Genomic DNA, 16949 nt, shown 5'->3' with positions numbered 1-16949 from the left:
ATGTACTGGTCCAGAAACAAGTCTGGGACAAAATCACCAATATAAAGCTTCAAACTACATAGAAATACTGGAAACAGCTATTAACGCATTGTTTAAACGCTCTGAGCAGTAAAAAAAAATAACACATCTTCGTTGTCCGTCCATATTTTTACTATAAACCACGCAGGCCCATGAACACACCAAATCTGAAGAACGACTTCCCAACTCGGTAAAGGGGCCCATCCAAGGAGCACGTGAATGCAGCATTTGATTACGTGATGCCTAGTAACTTTAACAGAAAGTTTTCATTGGTCCTCCGCGCTGTCAATCACAAATGTAAGTTACAACCATGGTTACAACGCCCTCTCTGGTCGGTTGATAGTTGGAACTAGATTGCATTTGGCATTCAAAAGGCGAACTTATTTGTTATATCTAAAGTAAAGTGTTTGTTTTGTTCGTAATTAGCATAATTGTTGTTGGACAGCCCTTTGTTGTCAAAATAAGAGATAGTATGATAATGCCTGGCCTATAACACCGCTGTGAATTAGCTAGCTCAGTTAACGTTACTCAAATAATTGCAGTTATCCTAACATTAGCATAATTCTGTTTGTTTTTTTTTGCCACTTGGGGACAGCAGAAACAAGCTGTGTGCCCACCATTGACATATCATCTCATTTTAAGTTGATATGGTGAACTGGTTAGCAAGCTGTTGCTTACACATCCAGCAGTTACAGGAGCAACATTATCATTAATTAGGAATCTTGCTTTTGTCCACGTGAAGAATGTAAGTTCAATATTTACAAGTTCGTTTTTTATAGCTCTTTTACCAACTCCTGAATGAAATATCTGTCTCTTTAGCTGCTAAATGCTCCACTATGTTCAGCAGCTAGTCGCTAACTGTGTCTTTTTGCTGTTTGGTGCTGAGCAGGTAGGGGTTTTAGAGATTTTCCTGTCTGCTGCAGATGAAAACAAGGCAATGAGAGCGGTGAGAGGGAATTTAAAATTTAAGTTGAGGGTTGGGCACCTAAATAATTAACTGAAACTCACTACAAAGCCATGTAAAGTTTTTTAACTCATTGTAAGGCGACCTTGGCTATTTTGAAAGGCGCCCTAAAATAAAATGTATTATTAGGGGAGCTGCTGCTGATTCATATTCTGTAGATTCATCACTACAAGCGACCCCATTTACATCGTTTTCACATTCCCATTTAGTAAAAAAATATAAATTCGCTTTAAATATTCTTTCCTTTATTTCTTTTATATTCCCACAGCAATAGTAGTTAACTCAAACTGTACTTTGAGGAACTGAGTGTTATTTATCTCCTGTAATCAGTGATGCAAAGTCACAAATTACATTTAATGTTAATAGTACAGTACTGGAAAAGACTTGACCCTTGTCTGTTGTTGACAATGGCTTTACTCCCTCATGGTTTGGGATCCCACAGACCCCAATGCTGTTTGTCTCAAAATAATAATAGAACTTACTAAATTAATAATTTCTTTCTCTAAATATGCTGTTTTTTAATCTCTGTCCTGATCTTATTAAAACCCAATGTAGAGCGGTATTACCATGGTATCCCTTCCCTTTGTCACAAACTGGGCTTTCACTTTTGATGAAGGTGACAAAATATGAAAAATCTATTCCTTTTGTTTGGCGGTAGCTGTTGTAGTATTTCATGGCATGTACATGTAGCACCAAATACACAGTTTACCCCTTTTTGTATAATTACTTTTTCATTTCATGGCCAAACAAATTCACTCCAGCAATTATTCATGCAGTTGAAAAGAGTCGCTGCAAGCCCAGAATCCTTTGGTCACAATAGTTTTTAATGAGGTCAGTGTTTTGTACTGTCGACTGTTGCATGATATAGGCTTCTTCCATCAAAGTACACTACTTGGTGTTATTCTATTTTTACAGAGATTTCAAAAAGCCAGCCAGGTTGCTGTGGTTACAAAAAGGACGTCTGGGCCCGCAGCTTTGCACAGGTAAGTGGAAAGTTTCAAAGATCTGTGGCAGCAGAGCGGAAACAGAACTATTGTTGTTTTCTCCAACCCACAGCTACAGCATCTTCTAATGAGACAATTAAAAATGATTTCTTGGACAGTAGAGGCAGGCCATTATATTGAATTATTACAAATACTTTGAACTACAATGGCAGCGCCTTTTGTGTTTATTAATTGGTCACACGGGGATCAGTTACAACATGAAGAAGGTCTATATATAGTACTGTATATAATCATCAACAGTGGTATCAGTACATTATATATCATTGTGGAATAAAATTGAACAAAATGTACCCTGTAATTTAGGTGCCGCAGCGAATGTTATCAACTTTTTCGCCCTATTGTCAAGTCGTAGTTTTGCAGTAACAGCACCAATCTGTTTATAATTTCCCTAAAAACAGCTTAGCTTTGAAATTCACCTTACATTTTCTATTTTTCTTTCTTAAAGAGCATCTTAGTTGACACCAGTATAGCATAAAAACAACAGACAAACTCCAATTAGACTGTAATATGCTGACACGGCTCGTGCGGCTGGCTGACTTGGTGCTTCTGTTTTGAATAACTGCAGTATAGTAATATAATAATATGTATGGTGACATATCCCCCCTGGGCATTCACTACTTTATACAATGTCAATTTCAACTCGCTTCTTTGCTGTCAATCTGAAACCACATCATCATGCACCAAAGGAAACCAGCATCACATGAAGAGAAGAGAGCCTGCCAGTCTAAGCATATAGACATGTAAATCATCTCCAGTGCTGAGGTGTGTTTGGAGTCCCACTACACTCTGCATGACCCTCTGCTGTCACAGCAGGACTGTATTCTAGTTGCTAACATATCTCAATTACTTAGATTGAGTTAGTCACACAGGTACAGCGGCAGGTCATGGAAGAACAGTTCCCACATAATGATTTGCTGTTAATATTAGATTTCAGTCCCTGTGGGATTGTCACACTTAGAGCAGCTGGAGAAAATTACCTGCCAGCTTTCCGACAGGGAAGTGAGCTATATTTATTTATACCTTCCCCTTTTACACGTTGACATGCTTTTGAAGTGATAATTATTCTGACTGCGATTTTCATTCTTCAAACTATAGCTTTGTGATAGATGAATGTGTCTGCAATCATGACACGGTTTAGCAACAGTGGATGTTGCTGCGTTTGCAGCTGAATGTGTGGCTGATTTGTTCACTGATGATGTTCACGCTTATTTGTTCACTGATAACTGGTGGCTCACGCTGCCTAAACCTATGAAATTATTTTCTGCACTATCTCCTTCTAGTACATCTGCCCAGAACGGGATTTCTGCTTAATGATCTTCCTTGCCTTTAAATAAATTTGCTCACCCAGAGATAACTGGTGCTTTGGAGTGAGGTTATTTAGATGTGGATTAAGCTGTACGCTGTCTTTCCATTTGCACTTCAGTTCATTAAATTTACCCTAAGAATAGAGGCCGAATACATTTTGTTTTCCCAGCTTAAATAACACCATAGAAAGCCACAAAAGCATTGTTAAAATTATCTTGTTTATCTTTTAAACAGATGATAAATACAGTATCACATCTGTAATTCCTTTGCTAAACTTGTTTCTGCATGTATTGTATATGAAGAGAAAAAAGGAGCTATTTAAGGAGTGCCCTCCTTGACTTTTGCTTGAGTGCCGATGACAAGTTGGATATCTTCGATGCATAAAAATGCGATTTTGACATGACTTCAAAAAGAGAAGCATACGGATGAGGTGGACCCTCTGCCAACGGGAGACGAGGAAACAGATGGGTTTTACACAAACAGCACAAACATCAAGAACACTGAGTTAAAGAGCTTGGCAGTCTCACTTGATGAAACAGTGAGGAATGGAGGCGCTTTTAATGAGCATCTCTCCTGTGATGCAGAATGTGAAAAGACAAACTGTTAGCTCTTAAAGGGGCAGTTACAGTTGGTTGGCCCTGACTGGTTGAACCGAATGGTTTCACTAACCTCTTGTTGAGTGACTTTGGTCAATACACATGCAGATTGGTTATAATATGGAGAAAATAAAACGGCCTAGGGCAGAATATCTCCTTCAGTTGGATTATCCAGTTGAACCGAAGGCACCGTCACCGACCATACAAACAAAGCTTGTTGTTGGATTGTTAATGCTGACAGTTGGTGATCAGCCAACAGATGGCGCCAGATGTATGGGAAGGGTCAGAGCAAAGGCCTGCACCAGTTCAAGGAGTGCTGAATCAAGTAATGATAGTTTTTCTAATTACAAAGATGACATGTTGTTTGCTACAGTATGTCAACCTGTGAGCAACTGGGAGACACCAACAGAGAAAACAGAAACAATAGTGAAAGTGAAACACATTAAGAATATATTGTTTACCCCATATTTTTATTGGACTGCATTTTTTTTTTTTTTTTAAATGAATAGATTCATTACTACTCTACTTCTCTATGAAATGTCAAATGAAGCGAAAAATGCCCATCACAAGTTCAGAAAGCTCAAGGTGACGTCTTCAGATGTCTAGTTTGTCTGACCAACATCCAAATTAAACCCAATTATATTCAAGGCCAAACTATGTAAAAGCAGCAAATACACAGAGACCCAGTAAATATTTGGGATCATTGCATGAGTAAACAACTGAAATGATAAATCGATTATCAGAAATGTTGAATTATCTGTTGATTGGCTATTCGATTCCTCAACTAATTGTTTCAGCTCTAATGATATTTCTCTGTGCAGATTTTTCAATTCAGTTCAAATAACTTTATTTATCCCCCGGGGGCAATTTAAAAGCATGAGGAGTAGTTCTAAGTAGAAAATATAATAAATACACACAATGCCATATACCATAATAAATACACTTAAAGTGCGAAGTGCAATAGAGAAAAAGCAACAACAAACTTTGTATGAATCCTAACAAATATTTGTATTATTGAGGATTCATTTACGATTAGAAAACATTTTCTTTATTGATTGATTGATTGATCTTTAAGAAAATAGTATTTACAATGGGATTTACAATCCTTCAACCTAAAGCCCCAGAGACATTCAGTCCACTATCACATAAGACAAAGAAAAACAGCAAATATTTACATTTCAGAAGCTGGAACCGGAGACATTGGGGTATTCCTGCATAAAAAACAATTATTTGATTATGAAAATTGTTGCTGATTAATAACCATCATCATCATCATCATCATAATAATTGACTTATCGGTTCAGCTCTAAAATTACATTATGCTTGCTGTGTCACGTGAGAGCAACTGAAAGACACCCACTGCAACTAAATTCCACTACTGAATTTGAAATGGTCAAAAACACCCATTACGGATATAGTTTCTTCTCCATGTTCTTTTTTGCCTGTCATATTAGCAAGAGATATCATTCGCCTGTGCAGGGTAGCAGTTCAAACTTTGGATAAATACTGTTTTCCTATAAATAGGATGATAATCTCATGTTTCCTTCTCCAGTTTGTGTTGTTTAATAGCTGTATATCTGCTGCTAGGTCTGTGCAGTAAGCTAGTGGTAACCCTCTCACCCCGTCAGAAGGCAGTTATATCAGACAGTCGCTCAGAAGATGATGGTGTTCTCAGGTCAACATCTTTGAAGGGAGAGTGTAGCACGCTCAATTTTGCCAGTTGTTTACTGGATATGATCTGTGTGTGTGTGTGTGTGTGTGTGTGTGTGTGTGTGTGTGTGTGTGTGTGGATGGGTGGGTGGCGATGTGAGGCTGTTGTGCTGTAGAGTGTCGCAGGGATACGTATGAAAGGCCACCTTGGTCTCCTTTCCTGTCTTATGGTGCTGATCACTCATAGCGTCTGTTGTTACACGCACAGCTCACCCACGGGTGATGTAATTGGATTGCATGGGTCCCCATTTTACAGTCCATTGGCATGTAATGACATCAGTTATTTACTTTCATCATAAAATCTGATAAGGGACAACATCTGCCAGGGTAAAGTTTGAGTGAGTACCGCACATGAATGTTAATGTGATCTGCAGCACTGTGAGCCGTTTGCTCGGGGTGTAACGATACATCGATTTCTGGATCGATATACCGATTCAGTCCTCAACGATCCAATATTAGGAAAATATCGATACATATCGGCATCTTTAAGATGGGCCCGTATTTTGAAATTCACACTTTATGTTTATTCTTTTTTTATTAAAAAGAGCAGTTTGTTTTTTTATTTAAATGTCTGGAAGAGCTTAGTAATGAAATTGTCAAACCATATTTGAGTTGCTTTTTGTAAATATAGATAAATAGTGTTATGGCTTATGTATCGTCTCGTATCGGTCTGATTTGAATCAAATCGAAATCGTATCGTGGCAGACTTTGTGATATCAGTAAATACTGTATCCTTGTCCTTAGAACCGATATAATATCGTATGGTGATAAAACGTGTGATTTACAGCCCTACTGTTTGCTGCGTGCACAAGAATCAGCACTTGGTCATTTTGACTCTTCGAAAATGCAACTTGCGAATACAGACACGGTATGTTTATTTAGTGTATCTTCAGTGACATAACTAGCATAGAAGCATGTAACGGCAACAATGGCAATCACTGCTTTCCCACACTGAAGAGATGAGTGTGCAGCAAAGTGTCTTGTTTCTGAGTCCCTGCTCTGCTCTGCTCTGCCTGCTGTCTCATTATACTGCTGCTGTGCTGCTGGAGGACACTGAAGGACACAAGCGATTGAATTCAAGTGTTGTATATTCCCTGGAAACCAATCAAGAAAAGCCACAGAATAATAATCCCCGTCCGCTGTCATGATTCATTTTTATTTTGTTCCATATTTTTCTCTGGCTCAGAAAGAGTAGTCCCAGCATAAAATCAATGTTCCATTAAAATTGAATGACCAGGAAGGGCTTAATAGTGGTGGAACAGATGCCTCTGCTTTTGATAACGCCGGCGTCTTTTAGGAACTCTTATTCAAAGCTGTATTTTTGTTGCCGGGCCCTCTGACCGTTTTTGAATGTTCTCAGCTGCTGTGAAAAATAAGAGGATATTGGCATTTTTGTGCCTCATAGCGGTGAAATTAAAAGTTAGCTAATTGACAGTAGATCTCATAAAAGTCACCAAACATTGACAGAGGAGGCTACAGCTGATGGCACATTACAGTCATAACTATAATTACTCACTGTGTTAATGTTAACTAAGGGCTATTTCAAACAGATCTAAGAATTATCATTTTTTATCAGTGTCAGAAAAAGGTTTAAGACAGATATGACAGTAAATTGAATGAACCGGTTGGCCTGTCAATGAACGCCTGCAGGTTGTGTGTGTCTGCATGTTTTCTCAAAATAAAAAAAAACCCATCCTATAAAATCAGTTGGCAATTTTAAAAGAAGCAAGAGTGAGCTTGTAGGTTCCTTGTGCTATTGTTTTTATTAACGTTATCATTGCTATTGTTGTCATCATTGTTAATTGTAGCAGAACAAGATAAATGAAAACACCCCTCAGCAATCATGGCTTAAGTTTCTTCATACTCAGCTGGGAGAGAGAGAGAGAGAGAGAGAGAGAGAGAGAGAGAGAGAGAGAGAGAGAGAGAGAGAGAGAGAGAGAGAGAGAGAGAGAGAGGAAAATCTTAATCAGTTTTTTTTTTCTTTGAGGACCATATGGAAGGTTTCAAGCAGCCAACCATATGTTGAAGGCTTTTGTTATGGAAATCATACTTTTTGGCACTTTTTCATTGCGCAGCCAAGCCGGGCACGTAAATAAAAGAAAACAAGAACAGAAAAATCATACAGAACATGATCAAATCTTTGAGAATACACAGAGTTTGAAGTTGCTTTGTCTGTAACTTACAACAGATAGCTTTTTAATCAAGACACTCCCTGATTCACATGGCCACCCAGACTGCAATTGGTACCTGTATTTGTCTTCTTTTTAATAAAAAAAAAAAAAGACAACATGAATAGAAAAAGAGCAATTAAATGTCTACATGCATTGTCATATTATTGCTGTGATATATTTACAAATATATTTACAAAAATCATCAAAGAGGAACAATGTTTCCCTACATCTAAATCCAGAAGTTTAGAATCCAATTGTGCCTCCCTTTCTCTCAATTCATATTTTCTCTCAGGACGATCTGTAATGCTGCCAGTTTTAGATACAAGCCTACAGTACATTTCCAATTGATGTTTTTAATGATCTCAATGCTTTTATCTGCCTCATTAAAAAGCCGTCCCCAGGTTTTGGAGATGCGTTATATCTCTGTCCTACAGTAAAACATGAAACATATAAAAAAATAAAAAATCTATAGGAAGTAGTGAATTCTGCATTAGTTCAGTAATACGGCGACGTGCCAAACTGTGTGTTCTGCAAGTTAATCAGGAGACAGGTGGTTTGGATGCTCTCATGCAGTGATTCAGCTGTAGCACTTAGACGACCATTGACAGGATGATGGTGAAGCAGGGAGGAGAGGGCGGACAAATGGAGCAGAAACTCCTCTTTCCTCTCTTTTCTCCTCAGTTTTGTGTTTTGTTTTGTTTTTTAGGGCGAGCTCAGCATTACTGCGATGGTGTCATCCATTTGGAATATGCAAATAGCTGACAGTGCATTTGCCTGCTGGTGCTTGACCTTCCCTTTGGAGGTCTCTCACCGACTCAATTACGCTCCCTATCTGCAGTCTGTCTGCAAACACCTGTTATCCTCCCACACTCTGCCACCCTCCGCCAATCCCACTTCAACACATCTCATCCTCGGTGCGTCTGTTTAGAGGCAGTTGGGATGGGATGAGGACGGCTGGTTGGGGAGGGGAAGCGACAAGAGGCATGGACAAATGATGGGGGAGTTAGAAGTGCATTACAGCGCTACAGCTTTATTACAACAATCTTTAAAAAACTCTCTCTACCAAGACAGTTCACGTCAAGATAATTTCCATCAGTGCTGGTTAGGACGTGTATATACCTCCATCCATTCTGTCTTTTGACACCTCAGAGATGTTCTTAGCTTTTTTTTAACTGCACAGAATAAAAGTGACTGTTTACTTAACTGATTTGAATTCTTTATTATGTCAGTGGCCTAAATTTATTAGAATGATTGTTGTGTAACCTTCTAGCATTTCAGTCAAATCACACCTGCCTTTCAGCTGCCGGAAGAGATTTGTTTTTACCTGGTTTCTTTTTAAAACAAGAGACAAGTTAAAATAATAATAATACTATAATACTATTATAGAATAGCAGCCTTTTCCAGTCAAATGAACACCTGTAGCAGTTTTGGACTCGCTGCATATAGGATTGAATGTTGCTCATTGTCACTGCATCACTATCATTATTGCTTTTGCACCTTTGAAATCTTGGTGTAACTAGATTACACCTACAATTATTATATAACCGATAGTGTTACATTTTCATAGCGATGTGTACATGCGCATCACCGTCGGCCATTTCTGGGACTTATTTGTTGCCTGAGATTTAAAGACAAAAAGGGCCAAACATCTCCAGTCATGAGGAGGCAGCTGGACTATTGGGAAAACAGCAAGATGGAGAATATTTTAGATTTTTGTTTTCATCGTTTCTTTTTATTGCCCTAAATCGACTGAAAACAGGACAGCTGTGATTGTTATACATGTCAGTTGCTGTGTCAGTAAAGTTATTGCCACGGAAACAATTCTGCATTCATTCGTTTGAAGTCTCCTAACACTGGTACTGTACATTGTTCCTCTTTAAAAAACTAAGTCCAATGGACTCTCTACAGTTTTCATGCATATAAACATTTTCTTTGAAGATCAGCAGCATCTTACAAGGTCAATGGATGTTCATTTTTTTAAATTATAAACAATAAATAAATAAATACATGGTAATTAACAGATAAGCAAGTCTTCAATAAATACACAAAATAAGGTGAATAAATTAATAAATAGGTAAATAGGTAGATAAATAAAGTATTTACATGATAAATAGATGGTATGCATCTAAACCGTGGGCGGAGCCTGGAGCGACATATAAAACAGACAAACAGAATAATTTGACTGTCACTTTGTAACTGAGGGTGTGTTAGTCCATACCTTCACTCTGAGGTAACACTGGCAAGGGGGAGCACCTCAAACACTGGGTGAAGATTGCTCTTTAAGACTGGACGATTCACCATAAAGGCAGCAGAGTTTATGCAAGCCACCGTGGTGGAGGAAGAACAACGAGAGTTTTCATTGCTATAGACAAGTCAACTGCACATGGCACTTATAACAATAGATCATTTGGTCTGGCTCCCAGTGTTTTTGTCCAAGTCTGTACATCAGGGTGAGACTATGAATTTGATGTGTGATAACCTGTTCAACAGGCCTGTTTTAAAACCACTGCTCTTGCAGATATGAATTGAATGACCTATGGCCTATGATCGTGTATAGCTTATTCAAATTTTTTTTTGAATACCCACAGTTACAAAGATGCGTTAGATCAACAAGGGATAATAAGCACAAAAAAATAAATTTAGAAAAATCAAATAGAAAAATAACATCCGTTGAATTGAAACATTGGTGTGGAAAAAAGGGGTTTGTCTTTTTACCTTTTTAAAATGATCTCCCTTTTTTTTGCAAATACTGTCATAGTTCACATTTTCATAAAAAGTTCATGTTGGCAGTTGCAAAAGAATTCAATTCTTAGCAAATAAAAAGCAGCATAAAAATACAAGAGGTCATTTTGTCTCTAAAAAACAAAAGAACACTGTTAGTCCTTTTTTACGTTTTTTTTTTTTTCATTTTCTCATTGCTATTTGCTATAAAATATCAGGAATCTAAATATTATTACTATTGATATCAATATCATTATAGTCATTGATAAAAATTCACATGCCAGGCCTCATATATAATTGTGTGTGTGTGTGTGTGTGTGTGTGTGTGTGCCTCTGTGTGTATGTGCATACGTGCGTACATTTGTGTGTGTGTGTGTGTGTGTGTGTGTGTGTGTGTATTTGCATACATGTCCGTGTGAGTGTATGTGTGTTTACATGTGCTCACGTCCGTGTGAGCACATGCTGCTTAATTGTGTACAACTATCATCTACAGTCTCTATTTGGGGGAAGGTTGTTTGATTGTATGTTTCTGTGGACGATTAGCTACTGTGCAGGGGAAAAAATCCAGCATCTTTTGAAATTGTCTTTGCCATAATCATTAGAGTTTCTTCACGTAATCTCAGTGAAAATATTGCTTTCTAAAAAAAGGGAAGAAAAAAGGCATGGAGGGCAGAGTGAACAGGGTTATTGGTTGTGAACCTACAACAGGGGTTCAAAATTTAGCTTCTTCTTCGTGGTTAGTTTTCTGATCCAGAGTCGTCTTCGTCCGCAGAGCCCTTGAAGCAAGCTGACTCATAGTGCTTGTTCAGGTAGGACTTGAGAGCGAAGGTCTTATTGCAGCGCTTGCATCTGTAGTGCTTGAAGGCAGAGTGTGTTTGCATGTGGGCGCGGAGGTTTGAACGGTCAGCAAAGGCTTTGCCACAGTGTGCGCAGGCAAAGGGCTTCTCCCCCGTGTGTGAGCGCATGTGGCCTTGAAGGAGCCATGGCCGACTGAAGGCCTTGCTGCACACGTCGCACTTGTGCTTGAGGTCGTGGGTGAGGATGTGCATGGCCAACGCTGGCATGGACACGTACACTTTGTTACACGTGGGACACTTGCGGGCCATCTTGCTGTCAAGGCTGCGGTGCGTCTGCTTGTGTCTGCTGAGGTTGGAGGAGGTGGCGTATGTCTTGCCGCACTCGTTGCAGGAGTGGCGTGCCGTGCCAGCTCCCCTCTCCTGAGCCCCACCGTTGGCACTGCTGCTTCTCGAGCCCCCTCCACGACTCTCGGTGTCTCCCTTTCGCCTTGAGCGCCCGTCAGAGATGAAGAAGGCATCCATGGTGTAACCCTCGGCCAGGGCCTCCGACTCACCACTGTAGAAGCCGCTGGCTGTCATGCCAGACTGGGGGCTGTCGGGGTGCTTCAGGTCGGGGTCACAGTACTCCTCTCCGCTGCTCACCTGGGTGTAGAGGGGATCTGACACTGGCGAAGCCAGCTTCAGCTCCATCTTCTTCTCCCCCTGGTACACAGATGGCGTGATGTAATCCTGGATGTAGCCTGAGTAAGAGACACACGCAAACACAGTTGGCCAGGGGTTGTGATGGATAAGGACACAGTGACATGCTGGTGATTACGTGATTATCATGTTGGATGATTGCCCTTCGTAAAATGGTGAAAGAGTGAGTAGCAGCACAGAGCAAATTGCATTTTTTCCAGAACTCACAGATTGTACGCACAATAGTGCAGTGATGCAGGGAAACATGACGCACGCAGCTGCATTTAGGAAAGGTGCAATCTTACAGTGAGGATGTGCACTAGATAATAGCTCATCAAAGAAGTATCCTGTGTAGGAAGATGTCTCAAATAAATTAGTCTCATTGATTAGACCTTTTCTTCATTCAATGAATGTTCATGTTTCAACTCTAAACCTTAACAAATACCTTATTTCTCCAGAATTTTTATTTTGGCAAGGTGTTTGTATTTTTTAATGTGAGTGTTCTAAAAAAAAAACAACAACAACACCCAAAACAGAACAGGTTGCATCTCTGATTTGAAAGTACTTTCTAAATTAATCACTGCATTTTTTGGTTTTGGACCAGGTGAACGTGTTTTACTTCCTGCTGCTTACATCCTGTAGGATTTCATGCTACAGTACTTCTTGAAGCACGTTTAAGCATGATGCAGCAAAGCACAAAGCACCACGAGTGATTTAAAATGTCCCCAAATGTACAGAGCATGATTTCAGAGAGATAAATCTTTGTTGGCATCATTCATGTCTTTTCATTTCCCATTGAAGCAACCCAGTGCCAATGGAGCTAAAAGGCTTGCTGGCAGCTGAATGCATCCAAACAGAACTCAATACATTCTTATGCTGTGACTCTTTGGAGCTGAATTAATACTAAATGTATTTTACCTACAGGGTTGATATTCAATCGGTTGAATATATGAGTTCAAATATAAAATGTGTTATATGTGTTAAATAGTGCATAACTGCAGAAAAAAAGCCATTCCTAAGCACTGTGTGCAGCAAGCAGTGGGAATTAGGTATTGACTGCTTTTTAATGAAATTCAAAGTTTTGAACTGATCAATAGGCTATCATATGTAAAATAGTGCAGCTGTGGAGAAGATAGAAATAGTGCAAGGAACAGATCAAGTGTCTGCGACACACAATAATAGTTTATTGAGCACAGTGTGCTTGAGGCCTGATAATGTGAGACACGTTGTTTGGGAAGAGGGGTCACCTGTCTGCAGCAGCAAGCACACTGAAGTGCCTTCAAGAAACAGGCCATTAAGAAATCAGTTGAAGTGCTCTCTTACTACAGCGCCTCCATTCCCAAGGGTTTCTGTTCACACACCCACTCTGTCAAAGACATGACCATGACACCCGGGGACAGGGAAACACCAGGCCTGTGCACACATTATTACGCTGCACTGCATGGGTTCACTGTTTTAAACTACGCAGATGGTGTTTGTCCGAGAGAGAGAGAGAGAGAGAGAGAGAGAGAGAGAGAGAGAGAGAGAGAGAGAGAGAGAGAGAGAGAGAGAGAGAGAGAGAGAGAGAGAGAGAGAGAGACTTCTTTTTTTTCAAAAACAATATTTTTTAAAAAGAAGAAATATTATCTTCTTTTTTAAAAAACTAAATTCTTACAATTCCAATACATGTACAAATGCTGCAGCTTCAACAATATCCACCTGTTTTACAGTCACACTATAGACTGTTTGAATATAGCTGAAGAGCCTCTGCACTACGTACGACAACTGGCCCTTATATATTTTTTTTTTTTCAACAAAACATAACGTGTCAATGTAAGCAGAGTTGTTGACTGTATTTCAATTACCCAAGGTCAGTCATGGAGCTCATCATTTAGGACCCACGCTGTATCAGCCCTTACAGCTCATAGGCTCGTTTCTCTAATGCAAAGTAAGCATGTAATTAATGGACCCTCTCAGCCACCCCTCTTTGTTGTTCGACAGACACTCAAGTCAAATGTCTCCACAATGGGGGGAAAGAAAATCTCCTGGCACGGCAGAAATGCTGATGTTAGGTATTTCAGCCACGCTGTGAATTCTTTTATTTCCCTTCTCTCTTTTTTTGGGACTCAGCACGAAAAGATTCTTTTGTTCAAATTAAATGCCTTTTGTCGACCCCAATGTAGTGCCTTAACGCACTTTTCTTCCTTTTAATATAATGCTTATTTTTCATGGTGTTGAACAATAGATTCAGGAACAATAGAGAGCGACAATAATTACATACACATGGATAATTTAATAAGAATATAAACTGGTGCAGCAGGAAATCTAAATAACATTCATTACAAGCTACTAAATATGCCTGGTAAATATATAGAAAACACGCACGTTTTTATTTCTTGCCATAATTCCTTAGACTTTCCAATTTAGCAAACCATTATACTTTACAAACCAGTCCAGACATTTTTAATTCCTCTACTCCTGATCCTAAGATTCACTGAACCTGGTTATTGACACGGTTGAATAACAGGTGGGCATCATCACAACATTAAGCTGTAGACTGTGAAGCCTCGCTCTCTGGGTAAATACCCTAACAAATCATAACAAAGACACAGATATGGCCCTTTAAACGTGGCCACAAAATGGAAGCAGCGAGCTTAAAGCAGAGCGTGAAAGTGAAGGTCGCCCCTCGGCTCTGAGTGGAGCTGACCGTGGCCGGTCTGTGTGTTGACCACAGTGCAGCTATGTGCCTTTCTTCATGTTTACTGTACAACCTCTGTCACGTGATCAGCCTCATTGCTGCCCCAAGCATTTTTGTCTCCTTTTTCTCCTTCGCTTTGCTATCCCTTCAGCCCAGCTCCCCACCTCCCTCCTGGCTGTACTGTACAGTGTGTTGATGTCTCTTGTGGCGGCGATAGGCCTGCATGGCTGAAACTCTAACCCCTGCTAGTTTTCAAACGCCCGGAAGGAAGAGAAAGATGTAGTGGAGCGATGGGGGTGGGGAGACTGTGCATGCTCCATTTGGATGGGAAGAGGGGGGCAAGGGAGGATCGGACCGTGATGGGAACTCAAGGACAATAACAGCTAAGGACAAATGTATCATCCGATACTTATCTCTCATATTCATGAATTTTTTAGTCCACATGATGACCAGATATAGTCAGCCAATGTGTGTTCAGCCACCACAGGGTTGGTGCAGTCATACAAATACGTAACTGGAGCTTCTCCTGATTATACACACGTTCTGTTCCCTATTTACATAAGCTAATCCGTGGCTGTGACCTGAATTGTGTCTGTCCTTCACTGGAGTCAAAAAACAAAAGTCTGGGAGCAGGGTGATGGGGGGGTGGGGTACCACTAAAGAGGATTATTTAGGATATTGATTCAAAAATCAGCTGACTGCATGTAACATTAATTTACACACTACGAGTATGTTCTTGGCTGAGGGGGAAAAAAACAAAATCTCACACCAACACAAAAACAAAAGAGGATGCCATCTGTGCTAAGTGTGGAAATGTCAGACATGCTGAAATCAGCACCGGAGCTGTCTACAGGCAGGAGTGCTAGCACATCTTTAAGTGGAGCGGGGCAGACTGGAGGTATGTTAACTCACCATTCTCGCTGAGACGAACCCCAAGGCTGGTCACCGAGTCTGTGATGGAGCGTGCAAAAGTGAACGAGTCGTCCAGGTGGTGGTGATGATGATTGGAAGTGGCCGAAGAGAAATCATCAAGCTTGATCTTCTTCACCAAAAATGAGCGGGGCATGTTTCAATGGATAAAAACACAGAGCTGAGAAAAACGCATGAGAAAAAAAATGAAAGACCCTCTGAGAAAGCACACGAGCAGAGCTGGCTTGACGGTAATCCTTGCGTTTAATGTGAAGACAACGGCCAAAAACATAAGATAAGAAAGAAAATGGAAACCAGTGGATAACAAGGCTGACGGCAATGCTGTGTGATACTCTCTGGCTCCCCCAGCTTCCCCCAGAAAAATAAAAAAATAAAAAATAAAAGCGATCCTGTTCAGCACTGGATAGCTCCTGTGATGCAGCAGGCTTAAGGGACCAGTGAGGAAGAGAAGAGATGGAGACAGACAGAGAGAGGAGGGAGAGAGACTGTCAGACTAGCTGAGATCAGCAATCACGCCAGCCTTTATATGGGGCACAGGCAGTGGAAGATCAGGTGGTGCTGCGAAATGGAGCTGCTTAGCTTTAATCCATCAAATGTCCCCGGGGACACACATCAAATTACTACTGAACCGTCTGTGCATTCGCACACAGACAGAGGAGAAAGAACACAGCCAGACCCCCACTGCCCCCACTGCTGCTCCCCCCCTTCTACTCGCCCTCCCTCTTTCACCCCGCTTATGCTCCATGCTCGGAGGAGGAGTAAAGGAGGAGGGCAGACAATGGAGATGTGCATGAGAGCACACTCAGTGTCCTGTCCCCCATTGTTTTCAGATGAAGTGGCACAGTTTATGTTTGCCTTGTACAGGCGCTGCCTCCCTCATGTCATCTCTGTTGCCTCAAACAGCCTCAAACGTTTCTGTCCCTTCTGTGCCTGTACTTGCATGCTGAGAGCACACATACCACAGCAGAGGTTATCCGAGCGTCTGGGAGCGCTGGACCTTTTCTTTCAAAAAAAGAAAAAGAAAAGCTACACTGGATTCCAGCACTGTTGACGAGCGGACTTTTGGGTTGTACTAGTGCTGCACTGCTCAGCTTGTCTCTCTCCCTCCCCATTACCGCTGCACAGATGTGTGCCCTGCCATGCGTGGCAGTGAATTATCTGATTAATTAATTACATCTTTTTTGATTAGGGTGAAATCTAGAATTAGATCCGTGCTTGCTAACGTGGCTAGATACCTCTGGGTTGGTTGGTTGTGTTTGTGTGGACTTGTTAGCTGACTCATTTTACATTACACGTTGTATTTTCATCATTAGAGATCAACATTTGTTGTTCCCTCGTTAGAATAAATGAAAGTAAAACATTCATACACAAAAATGAA

The 16949-nt window shown here is 40.4% G+C and overlaps 1 protein-coding gene across 1 annotated transcript; it reads right to left on the bottom strand.

Moving 5' to 3' along the window:
* Positions 1–7341: 7341 nt before the first annotated feature.
* Positions 7342–16229, bottom strand: scrt2 (scratch family zinc finger 2). The gene is made up of 2 exons (XM_031290300.2): positions 15554–16229; positions 7342–12026 (listed from the first exon to the last, which is right to left on the bottom strand). Exons 1-2 carry the CDS (start codon positions 15705–15707, stop codon positions 11227–11229), a joined length of 954 nt encoding a protein of 317 aa, XP_031146160.1. The 5' UTR covers positions 15708–16229; the 3' UTR covers positions 7342–11226.
* Positions 16230–16949: the final 720 nt, after the last annotated feature.

This window comes from Sander lucioperca, chromosome 12 (genome assembly GCF_008315115.2).
Source record: "Sander lucioperca isolate FBNREF2018 chromosome 12, SLUC_FBN_1.2, whole genome shotgun sequence".
NCBI lineage: Eukaryota > Metazoa > Chordata > Actinopteri > Perciformes > Percidae > Sander > Sander lucioperca.
This window is presented reverse-complemented; position numbering and strand designations above follow the sequence as displayed.